Source organism: Cololabis saira, chromosome 22 (assembly GCF_033807715.1).
Source record: "Cololabis saira isolate AMF1-May2022 chromosome 22, fColSai1.1, whole genome shotgun sequence".
NCBI lineage: Eukaryota > Metazoa > Chordata > Actinopteri > Beloniformes > Belonidae > Cololabis > Cololabis saira.
The window spans coordinates 12947322-12963969 of record NC_084608.1 but is presented as its reverse complement, the minus strand read 5'-3'; the positions used below and the strand labels follow the sequence as shown (position 1 = coordinate 12963969).

Here is a 16648-nt window from a genome sequence, read left to right as displayed (position 1 = left end):
GCTTTATGCTTGTTTTGCCTCAATTTGCAGTTAGTTCGCTCCATTTATGACATCATTTTAGCAATTTATTTGTTTTGATGTGCAATGCTCTTTGTAAGACACATACGATTTTCTATTCACTAAATTTCATAATGCATGTCCTGCAATTTTATACATTTTTTTTAAGCCTGCAGCATCTCTCATCAAACAATCATTAAAATACTTCATATAAACAAACAGCGAAGCCAAAACTAGAGCAAAGCAAAGCAGGACTCACTTTAGCCAGATATATATTTTGGACTCTTCCCTTCCTCCAGACACTATGATGTTCAGAACATGAAGCTCATTGATGAATTATAGATGAATATAAATGTGGCTACGTAATTCACCATATTTTACAGCTCAATCTTTTGATGCTCTTGCTACCCCACTGACGATATCATCTTTTGAAATGCTGGTACAACTAAATATACTGTCTCCCTGCAGTCTTAGGAATTTAATAGACTAATCTGAATGTGTTGGAGTGGCTATAAATACAAACAAGTCTAATAAGTTACAGCATTGTAGTAAATCCAAATAGAAGATAAGCTGAGAGTGAAAGGCAGCAACTTTACACATTTACTCCTGCAACTTCACAGTTATCATGAGCAGCTGCATACAGAGGAAAGAAATAAGACAGCAGGGGTGCAAACTAAGTTTTTTGTGTGGGTGGCGACTCATTCGTCACTCAGCATCTCTACATGCTGGACTTCAGTATCTCCTTTCCTCTTACATGTATTTTAACTGTCACTGAAATGTTAGCTACACCTGGAACGTGTCCTCAAGGACAGAAACAAGCCCTATGCTGATCGCTGCACAGCCTAATAAACCCGCATTACACCACTCCTCCAATATAGCAATCTTCACCCGAGGGCCAGAGCCAGTAATATATTCCTGCGTTGCTTTTTCCCTCATGTGTCACAAATTCCCACTGAGCGGGCAGGGCTTCATCAAGGCCATAATGGCTGATTTGATTTAAAGAAATCCAATTACCCTCAACAATAGAGTGATTTGATTGTTTACTGACGGAGAAGAGAGAGTGTTATTGCAGTAAAATTGGAGGTAATTGTCTCAGGGAGATGCGAGGAAAGATGAAACAGCTTGATTGGCTGTGGCTTCTGACTGTCTGAGAATAAAGAATGGTTAATGCACAGTTATCAGTAACTGGGTTGGGGCCCTGAGGTCGGACAATAATGGTATCAAAAGCTTCTGGTAATGTTTCCAAAAGTTTTTAGGGTTTTTTTTGTTTCTTTTTTTTAGAGTACACCTGAATAAATACTCGCAATCCAATGTTTAGCACCTAAATAACAGAGAATCATTGACGTGTGGGACTGTAAACTTCTGTTTTAAAAGTCTGATGTCAAAATAATTCAGATACTCCTCTACTGTTTTCTTATTTAGATGGCCATAAGTGAAGATACAGTATGCACAATTTCCATCCTGTATGTAGATAGCAAAAAGAACCAGCGCAAAATTTGAAAAGTGGGTGTTATTTACCCAGAGATAAAATGTTTCAGTGGCTCTGTGATCAGTTTTCCCGTGGGGGTGATTCGATCTGTAGTACATGACCTTACTGACGGGTGGCGCCAGATTCAAAGCAACAGAGAATTATTCCTTCATTGAACTCAGAGAAGTGACGGGACGCAGTTCTAGGATGTCAATTATTGAGATCTCATACTGAATATTCACCAAGATTAAACAAAATACATTTTCAACTATTAATATTGCCATTAAAGGAAAGGAGGAGGCTCATAAAAAGGTACTTTTCCTCGTATCACGATGTAGATCATAGAAAATCATTGGATTTTAATGTGTTTTATGTAATAAGATGATCTACTGCACCATCGTGGTCAATAATGATCAACATCTTCAGTTATAGTATATATATATATATATATATATATATATATATATATATATATATATATATATATATATATATATATATATAAAAAAAAAATACATTCATTTCAAGTCATTTCAGGAGATAGTTGGTTTCCCCGTGACAAAGTGAAATCATTTCCTCAAACTTACGAAAATAAGTACATAAGATGAAGGGGGGAGCACAGACAGTGCAGCAGGTTTAAAGAGGCCGAAAATAGCGGTAAATTGGAAAGTGGCATGCTGTTGCCTCCCAGTTAGAAAATGCGGTGCCCTCCTGTGTTTGCTGCATTTCATGCCAGTTATATCCCACACTCTGTGTCTTTCTTTGATCTCTGCAGGTGACAGTTTTACAGCGTAAACTGCAGCAGAGAGAGAGAACTGAGGGAGGGAGGGGAAAGGAGGAACGTTTTTTTCCTACTGAGGAACCTGTGGCTTCATTAGAGACATTCTTGAAGAAGGTGCCTGCTTTGGACAACGTGTGGATGCGTACACACATGATACAGTATATAGGCACACTGACACTGAAAGAGAGTAAAGAAATGATGATCGGAGAAAGTTAAAGTTCATCATGAGAGCTCTACTTTGAACACATCATTTAAAAACAGTTCACAAAAACTTCTAAAGAGCGTATGGACGTCAGTCAGACTCTGAAGGAACAACTGTAAGATAAAATGACATGATCACACAACGGCACTCCCTTCCTCTCTCCCCGTTCCTCTTTATTGTTCTCCATTTCTATTTCTCTCTTTCTGCCATTGTCTCCGTCTGGCAGAGAGAAGCCGAGGACGAGGAATGCCAGAGAGAACAGAGTGTGCTAATAAAAGACGGGCAAGACCCTCGTAGACGACATTTTCATCCCGAAGGCGACAGAGAATTTTCATGAAGCACTGCTACAAAAAGAGGAAGAGAAGTGTGTGTCAACTTCGTGTGAGTCAGTGGATGCGGCCGAGCTGTCTTTCAGCTTGCCGGCCTTGTAAAGTTGTTTTTGTCTACATTTGTGTAGTCAGATGACACTAGGGATGGCAGAATATGTAGAAGCTGGCACGGGCGATGACAGCACAAAGTGGACAGACCATCGAAAAATATTTGCTTTCGCTGGGGATGCACAAAGTGAAAGGGGGCATGAAATACAGATTTTTGCCACATCTAATGCCATCTTGAAGTCCACAAGAATGCGAATACGTGTGTGACGATAAATTGTTTAGATAAAAAGCTCCAAATGGATGAGTTATCTTGACCCTTTTTGTATCCGTGCATCAAAGTAATTGACCTCTAACGAAAATACACATTCTGACACGCGCACACTTAATTGTATCAATTAGTAATATCCCTGTGGGCCGCCACTTTGGTTTCCATGGTAACACTCCCCAGCCCCAGTGCCATTCATAAGACACAAAGAGTGAGCGAGTGCAATAGAGGATAGGACAGGCCTTATGAGCTCATGTCTGAGACGACACTGGAGGAGACAGAGAGGGATGTGTAGGAGTAGGATGAACAAATGAGAAGGAAAAGGAAGGGAGGAGCAGAATGAAATCCAGAGAAAGAGGTGTAATAATCATCACCACAATAATTGCAGAGAGAAAATAAGTGGAAGAAAGTGACGGAAGCAGCTTAAAGGTGTAATGTTACAAGAGAAGAAAGGGAAAGACGCAGGAGTATAAGTGGTGAAAGTAGTGAAAACGAAGAAGCTAAGAACCAAGCAAGAGCAATTACTTTATGATTATTCCATTGTTGTTTCTTGCTAAACTCTTATCTGAAGTCAAGTCGCATCTATTTTCTAATGTCCCACATTAGATTGCAAGAAAGTCATAATTTTTCATCTCTGCAGACAAGAAGACAAGCATTGACTTTGTGTTTGCAGCCAGTTATATATAACATATCATTGCAATCAAACCAAGAGATGCACCAAAACAAGTGACCTCTGATTTGCATGTAAGACATGGTCTTGAGCTGCTTTCAGGTGGATAGCTTTTGCTGATGGTTTATGTAAATGCTCATATACAGTGGGGAGAACAAGTATTTGATACACTGGCGATTTTTCAGGTTTTCCCACTTGCAAAGCATGTAAAAGCCTGTAATTTTTATCATAGGTACTCTTCAACTGTGAGTGACAGAATCTAAAAAAAAAAATCCAGAAAATCACATTGTATGATTTTTAAGTAATTAATAATAACAGAGATCAGACGTTTCCTGTAGTTCTTGACCAGGTTTGCACACACTGCAGCAGGGATTTGGAGGGAGCTGAAAGTCCGTATTGCCCAGCGACAACCCCGAAACCTGAAAGATCTGGAGAAGATCTGTATGGAGGAGTGGGCCAAAATCCCTGCTGCAGTGTGTGCAAACCTGGTCAAGAACTACAGGAAACGTCTGATCTCTGTAATTGCAAACAAAGGTTTCTGTACCAAATATTAAGTTCTGTTTTTCTGATGTATCAAATACTTATGTCATGCAATAAAATGCAAATTAATTACTTAAAAATCATACAATGTGATTTTCTGGATTTACCTATGATAAAAATTACAGACTTCTGCATGCTTTGCAAGTGGGAAAACCTGCAAAATCGGCAGTGTATCAAATACTTGTTCTCCCCACTGTACATACACAGTATACATATCTTTTCATCATTGCCATTAATAAGGCTTTAAGGTTTCACAGGTCTCAAAGTTTTAGAAAGAAAAATGTAATTCCCATAATACCACATCATGTTGGAAAAAGCATCTTTAATTAAAATTGTACTAACCCTCACGCACAGAATTCACAAACTCAATTAGATTTAGCTGTTGGAGCAAGTCACTGTACAAAAATGCATTACCTCATTAGCTGTCTTAAATTAATACACATTTCGGCATTAATCACTTTTTCATTAAACACTAACTCGGTTTGTGTTCGGTTGCATGTGTGTGCAAATGTTTGCTGAAATTGGAGTAATAAATAAATGAATAAATAAATAAATAAATAAAAAATAGGGTGTCATTTTTGGCATTCAAAGTGCTTTTCCAAATTCATGTATGTCAAATTACCATTTGTAAATAAATGCGGAAAAATTGCGCTGACAGACAGCGTAACAGTAAATGGGAGTCATTTATTGCCACGCTGCAATCCACTGTATTATGCAAATCAAAAACTATGAAGGAGGTGAAATCAGGAGAAAGACAAAAAAACATTGACAGATGAGAAGAATGATTTGCAGAGACATCAATGTGTACGAAATCACATTAGAGAGGGATTGGAGTGTAAGCATACATATGCGGTAACATCTTAGCTGTCACCACTCTCTCATTTCATTTCATCTTTCATCCCTCTATATTGAGTCTATTCAGCCTGACTTGGTCTGTCTTTGCTTTTTTCCTTCTAGCCTTCTCTATTCATAATGTTCTTGCTCATTTCCTCTTGCTTGTCTCGCAACTATCCAATCACACGGTGCTTTGCAGAGGATTTGACACAAATGTTGTGTGCGAAAGAGGATTCTCATCTCACTTTGCTGCGCTCTTCGTGCCAGCTACAATTCCCCCTTGGTGGTGACGCTGAACTTACAACAGCTTATGACACTATCAAGCCCAAATTTTAATAGACATTTATTTTTTTGCTTTTCAGAGTGAAAAACAAAAAAAACGTCGATCCTGCAAAGATATCAACTGCTCTGTGAAATATGTTTGTCGCTTTGGGTTCTGTGGTTGTTTAGCAGAAATTCATGGTGCAAAGAAAATCTCCGTTTGAGTTCAGAGACATGGAACTGAATTAATCTTGCAAAGATGGGGCAAATAGGGTTTATTGCCTGCTGACACGATGCCAGGAGCAGAGACTCAACCCTGACTGATCCCTCTCTCCTCTCTCCATCTATTATCTGAATTTTGGAGACTTTCTGTCTAACTATCTCACTTGACACTGTCGTTTTCTCCCTCATTTACCACTGAGTGGTTTCAATTAGACACTGACAAAACTTCTAATGATCAGTTTTATGTGACTGACTTGACAGAAGTCTAAATAATATTAGCTAAATATTCTGTGCCAGTGTTTTATTACATATAGCAAGCAATTTTTATTTTTAAAATTAAAACAAAGAATAAAAAAGTAAGTTTCTCATATGCAAGGCAATCCCATTGAGAATCATCATTCCTTTTATTTGCATAATGTAAACCACAACAGTATTCATTTTTCAAAGACAAAACTTCAAGTGATTAAATTATATCTAAAACTTGAAAATAGAACTATTTGCAGCATGAAGATTTGGCTTTTTAATGTTTTGTTTTTTGTTTCCAACCAGATTGTGATTGTGATGGAACGACCTGCGAAACTCTGTCCGATCTGCAGGGTCTGTACCTACATATAAGAGCAAGCTAAAGAGTCAGCTCTTTAAGAAGCATTTCCACAGTTTAAGTTTGACTTCTCTGCTCATCAGAATGAGTTAAAAAATGTGTCCAGCTCTTTGCAACCCTCAGCACTGAGAAAGCTGCATGCACTTATGTCAAGATGATATTATGACGGTGAATTTAAGACCTAGTTTTGCTGAATAAAGGGACTGTTGTAGGCTGGGAGGGAACCAGAAATATATATATTTTTTAAATCTAGCACTAAGATGACAGCACCGGTGTCCAACTGGACTCACAGCAGCCTGACCAGCACTCATCCATGCTGTACCCTACTGTGTGATTTCTTGCTTGTGTTGTTCTCTCAGATCGAAGTCGCTTTGGAAAAAAGCATCTGCTAAATGACAGTAGTAATAATAGTAGTAGTAATAAGACTCTTTAATGTCTTAAAGGCACTTTGAGGAGAATAGGAGTGAGAACACCTCTGCAGAACCTCGAACAGAGTAAAAAACGGTGAATAGGTGTCTAGTATCCTGTGTTACATCTTTACTGGGTGGAGCTAAGAGGCATGTAAGAGATCCAATCAAGACAGGCATTGTTAGAAGTACCCATGATTCACAGTGACACCAAGCTAGGGGGAACTGTGCCATGATTAATTTATTAAGTTCACCAGCTTCCAAAGTGTGAAAATGTAAATGTCTGCTACTAACCTGAGTTCTTTAAACAAGCTGCACTGTTTTAACAAAACTAGAAAAAAAAAGGCTCATCAGAGACTGTACGGGAATCATTTGGCAAAAGCCAGGTCGACAGTAATTATGCATACAGCATTGCCATAATAAAATGTCAATTATAAATAATTTGTCAAGACCTCTATGTAGGCACTTAAAGGTCCTTAAAGTCCAAAACCCAGGGACCTATTGAAACATAATAATAATGTTGACTCAAACGCTGTTTCGTGGGCAGGTGTGGGCTATTCTTTCATTATTATTCAGCAATTAAGAAGATAATAGGTCTGGAGTTGATTCCAAGGATGGAATCTGTATTTGGAAGCTGTTGCTGTGAGCCCACATGAAGCGTTTGAAGGCGCTCCCTGTGCATGTGAAAGAGGCTGAAAATGGAAAACAAATCCATCAGCTGGAACAGTAAAAGTGGCCAAAACAACAGTTGGTAAATTTTTACCAAAAAATAAAAATCCTCCTCAACATCCTGCCAAGTGATGAACGTTCTCCAGGAGGTTCACACATATTGCCAACAAAAAAGGTCTTCACAAGTGCAAACAGTCTAAGCCAGTCATTATGTCAGTAGAAAATGATAAAAAATGAACAAAAAACTGTTTTGAAAGGAGAGGAAGAAGAAAAAGAAAAGCAGTCCAATTCATACAACTTAAAACATGTTTGAAGGTAAGGAAATGGAGCAGAAAAGGAAAGCTTCCAGCAGCACTAAGAACTAACAACTCAGACGCCAACCCTAACCAACTCAGGAAAAAGGAATAATATCTGCAAGAGTCAATTACTCAACAAAGACGAATTCTGCTTTCTGAAGAAAAAACAAGAAGTCCCTAGCCTCGAATATCTAGACGTTGCACTGCCGTCAAATTTAAATTTGCTTTACAGGTATGTCTGGCATCTGATGGAGCTCACAACTATGCCCAAAAGTCTGGGGGAGCCACTCAAATCAATCTATCCTTGTAGAGAGTCTCTGAGCGGGTTTAACACAATGAGGACAGAGCAGCGATGTAATCTGGATGTCAACGGTGTCGATTCACTGCCGTTTGAGTCAGATTTCGATCGACAAAGATTCAGACTTTTTCTTTAAAAATTGAACAGATGACGGCACTCAAACTATTCCTTTGCAAGGTAGATGTATTTTCTATTCTGCCAAAAATGTTATTTATTCTTCTACACAACACACTCTCCCGTTGACTTGTTTCCATCGCTTTGAATACATCACATCATTTTTTTCTCTGATTGGTCATATAACCAACTAAGTGCCTGCAAATGCAGCTTGATAAGCAACCGTTGGTGCCACCCCTTGGATTCGGGCCGTTTCCACACCCTACATCTTTCTAGATGGGGGTCTGATTTATCAGGCTATGAAGTCCCACCAAATAGCGAATAAATAAATGGAGCTGCATCAACACCCTGATGAGATACATCAAAGAAAGACTTTCTTCCCATTCACGTCCACAGTGTCCAGACTTCAGCTACTGCCTCCAGAAGATATTCGAGATTCCATTAAAAATGGCATTTTGTTCAATACTGTTTAAGGCCTTAAAAGAGAGTCTTCAACACAGTTGAAGGATAGCAAAACAACACTGCTGTGCTAAGTGTCATATTCAACTGAACACTCAAAAATAAAGATTTCCCATTTTGTTATGAATGCCTCTTGCCTGGACTCTGCTCCTTCACCTCCACCTCCCTGCTTGAACTTCATGCAGGAAGGAGAATCAATGATTAGCAGTGACAGCCCTGTTAAGAAATGACACTGAAATGTCAGGGCTGGCTTCATACTCCATTTGTGGTAAGTTTGCCATGATTTGAAATTTGGCTCCCCTTTTAAAAAGCTGGAGGAGCCATGTCAGCTGTGTGACACACCTCAGTCTCTCAGAGCAGCTAAAATGTGCAGCTAAAATACATAGCTCAAACATTTGCAGGTCATCTTTCTTATTAACTTAAATCTGTAAAAATATACAATTAACCATTGATTCAATGAGAGGTCAAAATGCCTCAGAAATTTAAATTATCAGCTGTTATCATAGTGTTCCTTGTAATTTCATTAGTTTCATGTGACTGGTCTCTACAACTAATCAACTCACAACGACAGAAAGGTCAGCAGTGAGGATACACACATTTCACTGCAGCTGCACAAACAACACACACATCCACACAAACTGGTGTGAAAACATATTCATATTTTATTTATTTTTTTATTAATTTGAAATGCTAACATGAGGTGTATTTCAAAGTGCCCTTGACCAAGGTGCTGGCTTAGTGCTGGTCCCTCAGGCCGCGTCGTACAGTGGAAAACCATCACTCCTAATACTTAGTAAGGATAAATGCAGAGAATGAATTTTCCTAACTGGATCAATAAAACATAAGATTATTATTACTGCTTTTGCAGCTTCCTGACTATCCATATTCAAGGTTTGCAGTGAAAAAGCAATTGGCTTCAGCTAAAACGTTGTGCTTGGTCTATCATAATGACTTGTTTGTGCTATTGTGCTCACAGTTCAGTCGCTCATATTGAGCTTTATTTGTTTTTGTTAGATTAGAGAAACTGCGACACCATGACCGCAGTGGGTTGCTGAGTTGATGACAATCCCAGTGTTTGCGGAGATAGGAGCCTTCAAAGTGATGCTGTTGTTTAAATAAAAAACAGCGTGGAAGAAGCTCCAGCTGCCTCTCTGGTGTCTTTCAAGGATGAGACCCTGCTTGGCCCCGTTTCCTATAGCTGAACACATGAAAAACTGAAGGAACCAGTGAGTAAATGAAAAAATAACCTCTTAACCAGATGGAAAGAAAAATGTTAAAATATTTGGATGTTCACTCTGACTTTTGCCAGTGGTCAAAAGACAGGATAATGTTTAATGATTCATCTGGTTTCGAAGGACTGAATCAAATTCAGAAACTGCTGACTGCTACAGGACTGTTGTTCACAGCAGTGTTTACAGCGAAAAAGACGATCTGCCCCACATTCTCTTGAGCTCTTTTATGAGGATTTATTTACTGTTATCACCCATTTTCTGCCCAGTACACTTACTCGCTCTTCAGAGTCAGAAATTACACTGCAAGAATGTGTCGATCTTGGAAATTCACCACTTATAAGACTCTTCAGTCATGTCCTGTTTACGAAGTGTCAATTCAGTCAAGTCTGCCTTTTCATTTTTCCCGGTAAATAGCATAATAAAACAAACATCCTTCACATCTACTTATGAGTAAAACATATTTACATTTAGTAGAGAAAAACATATTGCATTATTTATTAAAAGTGTAATCTTTAAGTGTAATTTCATGCATAATGTACTTTGCCCTCTTTTCATATTTCAACTTTTTCTGATGATGTCAGTGTAACTCAGAAGAAAGTATTTCTTTTACTAATCATTATTCTTAAACCATTAACATGCCACATTTTTAAAACACAGTTGGAGGAAAAAACTGGCACGCTTAAAAAAAATTGAAAGAATCTCTGCAAGTATTCATTTATTTAAACAACTGAATAAGAGATTTAAATAATTTCCACTGCAAAATTAACTATTTGCAAGTTTGGCTGTTCAAATATTTTAACATGTTTTTTTTTTATGAATTTACCTACATTGTTATGTTTTCCCAATCTGAATGAGCTTTGTTGTGCTGATAGGGATTACCAGATTTTTTACAATTCCTGCTCTTCTTTTCTTTATCTGAAATTCTAATGAATTTGCAGATGCATTGAAAAAAATATTGTAACAATAAAATCCCAAACAAAAATAATTCAGACATTAAAGCTTCTGCACAAAAGCTCTAATTATCCTTTAATCCTGTCTTGCGCCAGCCAGAGACTACAGTAAGGAGGAGTGTTGAGCTTTGGCGGCAGTATTCCTTGTTGTCCCACAGCAAGGAACAACGACAAGCTGCTGCAAAACCCAGATATGCTTCAGAAGCACCTAGCCTCAAACAGGAGGTGCCAGGGTTGCTATAGAAACCAACAATAAACTGTGATTATCAGAGATAGTGAAGATAGAGGACCTTGTGTCACACAGGTTCCCCCCATACACAATCATTTGTGCATGTGTGTCGTCTGATACTGACGTTCCTGATTTGAAGTGACACAACATGCAAGTGCAGACACACACATGCTGTATCGCGACCGGACTTACTCGCTCATTACCGCGGCGTATCTTTCAAAGACCAACACAAGCCTTTGATCTGCTACTGTCTCCCTCCCTCCTCTGCTCTCTTCAGCCTCCTCTAATTACACATTATCTACTCTGTTATTTCCTTAAATCACGACTTGCACTGCACCATCTTTCTTAATCTGAACCGCGCACACCAACAAACACTCTTAGTTTCACTTAAGCAAGTGATCATGCAAATTAATTACATTTTATGGCTTGAATTAAAAACAACAACTGCAACAATAAACAAATAATACAGAAAAGCAAGCCATCTGGTTACTCCCTCCACGGCGAGGATATTTGCACATCATGGAAAGGTTCCTTGATTGTGATTACTGATTAACCATACCAGTCAATTAAATGATTTTAGAGCGCAATGTTTAAATGATAACCAGCTGCTCTCCAGCTGGTTTTCATGGCCTCAACAAGATGAGTCAAAGGTGAGTCTGTGTTGGCCAAAGTGATGAATTATATTTAACTGATGATGAGTGAAGAATGGGACAGCAACATGAACGAAGATCTCTGTTAAAAAAAACCCAAAGAAAACAAAAAAAACAACAACCAGAGAATAAAACTAAGCATTACAAGACAAGTGTATGAGTTCATGTGATTTTAAAGAGATCAGCAATGTCAGGGATCTGTGCAATGAGGAAAGAAGCGATGCCTCTCGACAAACGCATCGTCACAACTCACCAATAAGCTCCTTGTTCCTGATGTCCAGGGCCATGTTTCTGAGAGCAGTGGCCACAGCACACACCACTTTGTCGTTGTCTATCCTCAACAACTCCACCAGGATAGGAAGGCCTTTCTCTTTACGCACAGCAGCCCGAATGTACACCGACCACTGACAAGGAGAAAGTAGGTGGACATTAGGTTTACCTTCGATAGTTGGAGGAGTAGATTGAAACGTTTAATCATAAGGTGGGAGTGAGTCCAAATGGCAATGCAACTATCACAGTCTACATTTGTGACCACAAAGTTCCTCATAATTACAACTTCATGAGAAAATTTGCACAGATTTTAACTAATACAACACCATGGACATAGAGCATTGTGTGAGTGATTATTTACACAAGTTTAAAAAAAAAAAAAAAAAGATGACAGAACTCAACTTAATGATGATTGGAAGATACTTTGATACTTTGTTCAGAGATTATATGAGAACAACCCAAGGATTATAACCATTGCTATAAGGATGAAAGTGAAGAGGTTTTGAGCTCAGGGACCACTCTGTAATTCAATAATCATCAGTGTAAAGTGGGCCACTCGACCTTGAATGGCTTATGTAGTGCCGCCATAAGGGTTGAGCTTTGTCTCCCTCTATTTGCTTGTGTATGTGTGGGAGGAGGGGCAGAGGGATGCTAAAAAATATTGTCAAATTCCTGCCAAATTTACCATTTACCTTCAAAGGCTGTTAGATTTAGTTTGATTCACAGTAGTACTTGTCATTAAGCTGAAAATGGAAACACTATTAATTATATCATGATAAAAGAAAGTAGCTCATCCTTGGAGATAACTGATCATGTCTCCTAGCCAAGACTTAAGTGTATAGTGCAGAGTGTGCCAACACTGTCAGCAGGCCTCTCTGAAAGCAGAGAGCATGAGCTCACACAGAAGATACTTCAAAGTACACACCAATACAAGGATACGTTCAGGATATATGTGAAGTCCCCAGACTATGACTGCAAACATCAAGTTACATGTTGTGACTGTATTATTCATTTAGTCATTGAGACAGTGTGACTGGATTTATCCACATAGACTACTTGGGAATATGTTTTTGTTGAGAGGCAATGAACTACTGGTCCTGACTTGAAATACTTATGCAGTTTATCAGGTGTAGCTAAAGGTATTCCATGTACCTCTTTCGATGAGATATACTCAAAGTGCAACAAAGGCATTTCATAAACTCTCCAGCAGACAGCAATGCAACTGCAGCACAACGGATTCATGTAAAAAAGGTAATTCACCAGAAAAGACTGAAATGACAATTTAATTTGACATATACTACTGCACTGTTTAACAATATGATTTTTTTCCCCTCTTATTTTACGTCATGAGATTTTCCATTTAAAGGGGACCTATTATGGCATCTAATACCTATTTTAAACAGGCCTTGAATGTCTTCTCAGAGCTCCAGTGGTATTTGCTGGAGCCAGTTTGTCTGGAACTCTATGCACGCAGTGTGACACCAAAGTAGAAAATAGAAAAATAAAAAATGATATCCTCAAGACAACATGCACCCACAATTTCTCTCCCCCCCATTGATTTTTGTAGAGTCCTCCTCATCCATCTTTTTCATACTGTGACTCTCTAGCCACTCGACCATCATTTGAAAACAAGTCAAAATCAGTTACACACACATCCAACCCATATATGCAGGACTGATGAAGCATACTCTTAGCTCCCACCCTCTCAAGAGTTCCCTACTGAGTTCAAGTTTTGTTGCCATTTCACCAAAGATCTTTATCTTCATCAAACAATCACTTGAATCAACCACATGTTCACATATTTTGACCAATGGGAAATCATTCAGGGCTGATGTTGTACACACAACCACACATATGATGAGCACATTGTGGGTGGCAGTGTGGGGGTCAGTGTCTTGACAAGTGGACCGGGAGGCCAAGAATTGAACCACTGACCTTGTGACTGGTAGACAACTGCTCTATGTCTTGAGTCTTAGCCTTTTCACTATGTTTGTCCATATTGTCTACATACAAATACATGCAATGTATGTTTTTGTGTTTTTGGAAAATACCATCTAGGATGAAACTTCCTTTTTTGTGACGCGTATGTGTGGAATGGAAACCCTGTGTTTTTCCCTTTGTTAGCATGGCAATGTGATATTCTGCTACCCCTGTGCTGGTATTACCCTTAGAAATTTGGACTTTTGATATCTCTGCTCATAAATGTACACTTATTCGAAATTATATAAACCACCGCATCAAAATGCTCTGCAGACTTTTCCTTGCAATCTACAGTAGCGTAGAAGCAGCTGCTGGTTTTTTGGACTACTGAGGCAGAATTTTGATAGGAGGAAGTGGTTGTCGCTGCAGAATGGAGATATGTTTATTTGTTGTCTCATTAATGCAAAAACAACTATGGAAAGCACCCGTAAATATTTGAGGAAAAGCTGTGTGTATGCTATAGTATTCAGCAGATTTGTGTATTGATAATGCGAAATCCTGCGGATTATCAGTACGTACGTTTGGGTAAATATGCAGCTACCACTTATAACCCTGTGTAAATATAGCTGTTTGTCATGGGAATTTTGTTTAAGGTTTCCATATGGATGAAGGCTTAAAACTGTGCTTTCCTGACAGGATTTTGAGAACAAAAGAGGGTAAACCTTTGTCAAAATAACCATGTATGTGTGGACTAGCCCTTAGTTAATCCACTTACGACCAGTCATGTCTGATGCAGTTATATTACTTTTTAAGGTCATCCTACGGTTGTAGCCTCACTCTCTGCCTCTAACCTTATATAAACCTCCCTCAAGGCAAGAACTGCCGTCACAATATCTCCAATTAGGCCACTTGAGTCATAGATTATTACCATCTAGCTGTCTCCATCAGTTGACTGCTGCTGAACTCCTCTCTCCTCTCTGAGGCATTGCACTTTGTAGCATTTAAAAAGCGTGCGCAATGCAGTTAATTTCAACATTATATTCCATATAAAAATGTAAAAACATGAAAATGAGATCAATTATAAATCAACACAATGCTGCTGTCAGCAAAAATAACATCACTACAACTGAGTTTGTCTTTTGTCAGTTGCTCTGATGTCCTTGCTTTCTTGGGGACTTATAACAGATATGAAAAATGTATGTATTGCTCTGCAAAGCTGTTCTGTACCTAACTTTCATTATAATAATCATCCCTCACTCATAATCTATCCATGCCAGATTACTTTACAATAAATAGAGCATTAACATTTACAGTAAATCCATTTTTGGGTTATGACTATGACTAATAGTTTGACTGTTGGCTAATATTTTTAAACTTAACTGTCTGAGTGTTGAGCAGATTCTGGCTACAAGCACACATTATCACACACTTGACTGCGCACACTTTAATGCATTCAAACACATTTAAGTAGTCTGTCCCACATTTCCCACTTACTTGCACAAAAATGGGTTGACACTTTCATTTTTGTGCTATTTACGTAAATCATGCAGGAAATAGTTTTTGAGCGAAAGAGAAAAGAAAAACAAATACGTAAATAGGTAAACAGTTTGGAAGACATGTTTAATGATTACCTTCCAGCTGCCTGCAGCCAGGTTCTGCAGAGCCCCGGCCGCGCCCTCCAGGGTGTCAGAATTTGAGCATTCAGAAAGCAGCGTGAGGTAAGGCTTGACAATGGTGGGGTGCCACAGCATCTGAACCCCCTTGGGGGGCTCCGGCGTGTCTGGAAAAGGGCCCACGCCATCCCACTGTATCAGAAGAAACACAGAGAGACATTTTATTTTGATGCATGCTTCTATTTATGAAGGCACTGGTAATTTCAGACTATTTTTTAGAGCAAAATTGATGCATGCCTATTATATATATATATAACAGGTTTGTCTTATAATGATTTGATCACTTTGACAATAAATACAGCAAATGATTAATATCAAAGCCTCTTTTAATAAACAGGATGAGATAGTACCAGCAAGTGTTCACAATGTCAAACACTCTCATAAATAGGGATGGGAATTGTGAAGAATTGACCAATTTTGGTTTCATTATCTGATATCGCTTATCGATTTGGTTCCTTATCGGTTCTCATCCTGCTATATACAGTACACATACAGTACAAATAACTTTGGTTACATTAACATTTTTAATTCAAGTATGCACCAATATTTTGCACTCAACTTCAACAAAATCAAAGCTGGCTTAAGCTGAAAAACTGGAACCTTTTCAAGTGAACATTGCGACGTAAATACGATCACACTGATCAACTTTTGGACTTTAACAGTCTTTGATGTGATCAAATCTCTGAACCTGTTGCAACCAAGCGCCAACCATCTCACTTCTACATTGATGCTCTTTAGGACTAAGTTTTGTTGCAGTTCCTCGACTGACAGATAGAGGGCGGCTGCAAAAGCGAGTCCATCTCCATTGACCACCATGTTAAAATGTCCCACTTTAAAGCAGAAATAATCATATTTACAGCCTGGTTCAAAAACTGCCACGCCAGGAGTTTATATCACGCATTAAATGTATTTCTAATGTGATTGTTTGGCAGTCGGCTCAGCTAATCACTGGCCGTTATCACTTCCTGTAATCGTCAAGCTACCCTTTGTGAAGCAACTATCCGTTTGTGGGAACAAAGCGTTTGATAAATGGGACGCTCATTTTTGATTTCACCGTGTATCCCACTGTGAAGGTCTGAGGGCGGATCTGCAGGTATTTTGGCGGGGTTCAGCTGAAGGAGCTGTGAGCAAAGCTAACTATGATTGATGTGCAGTGGGCGTGCTGGTGAGGACTTGCTGAGTGACATGTCTGCGTTTTGTATTAAAGGAAAATAGGCTTCAAAACTGGTCTTCAGAAACCAATGGGTCACGTGACCGAATGCT

The 16648-nt window shown here is 38.8% G+C and overlaps 1 protein-coding gene across 6 annotated transcripts in view; it reads right to left on the bottom strand.

Annotated features, from left to right (window-relative positions):
• Positions 1–16648, bottom strand: part of ctnnd2a (catenin (cadherin-associated protein), delta 2a) — a 312351-nt gene that overhangs the window by 24442 nt on the left and 271261 nt on the right. For all 6 annotated transcript variants that reach the window (XM_061713369.1, XM_061713373.1, XM_061713370.1 and 3 more), the window contains exons 18-19: positions 15344–15517; positions 11776–11926 (exon numbers count right to left, since the gene is read on the bottom strand). In XM_061713369.1, coding sequence (XP_061569353.1) covers positions 11776–11926; positions 15344–15517 — 325 coding nt within the window. The remainder of the gene's footprint in view (positions 1–11775; positions 11927–15343; positions 15518–16648) is intronic.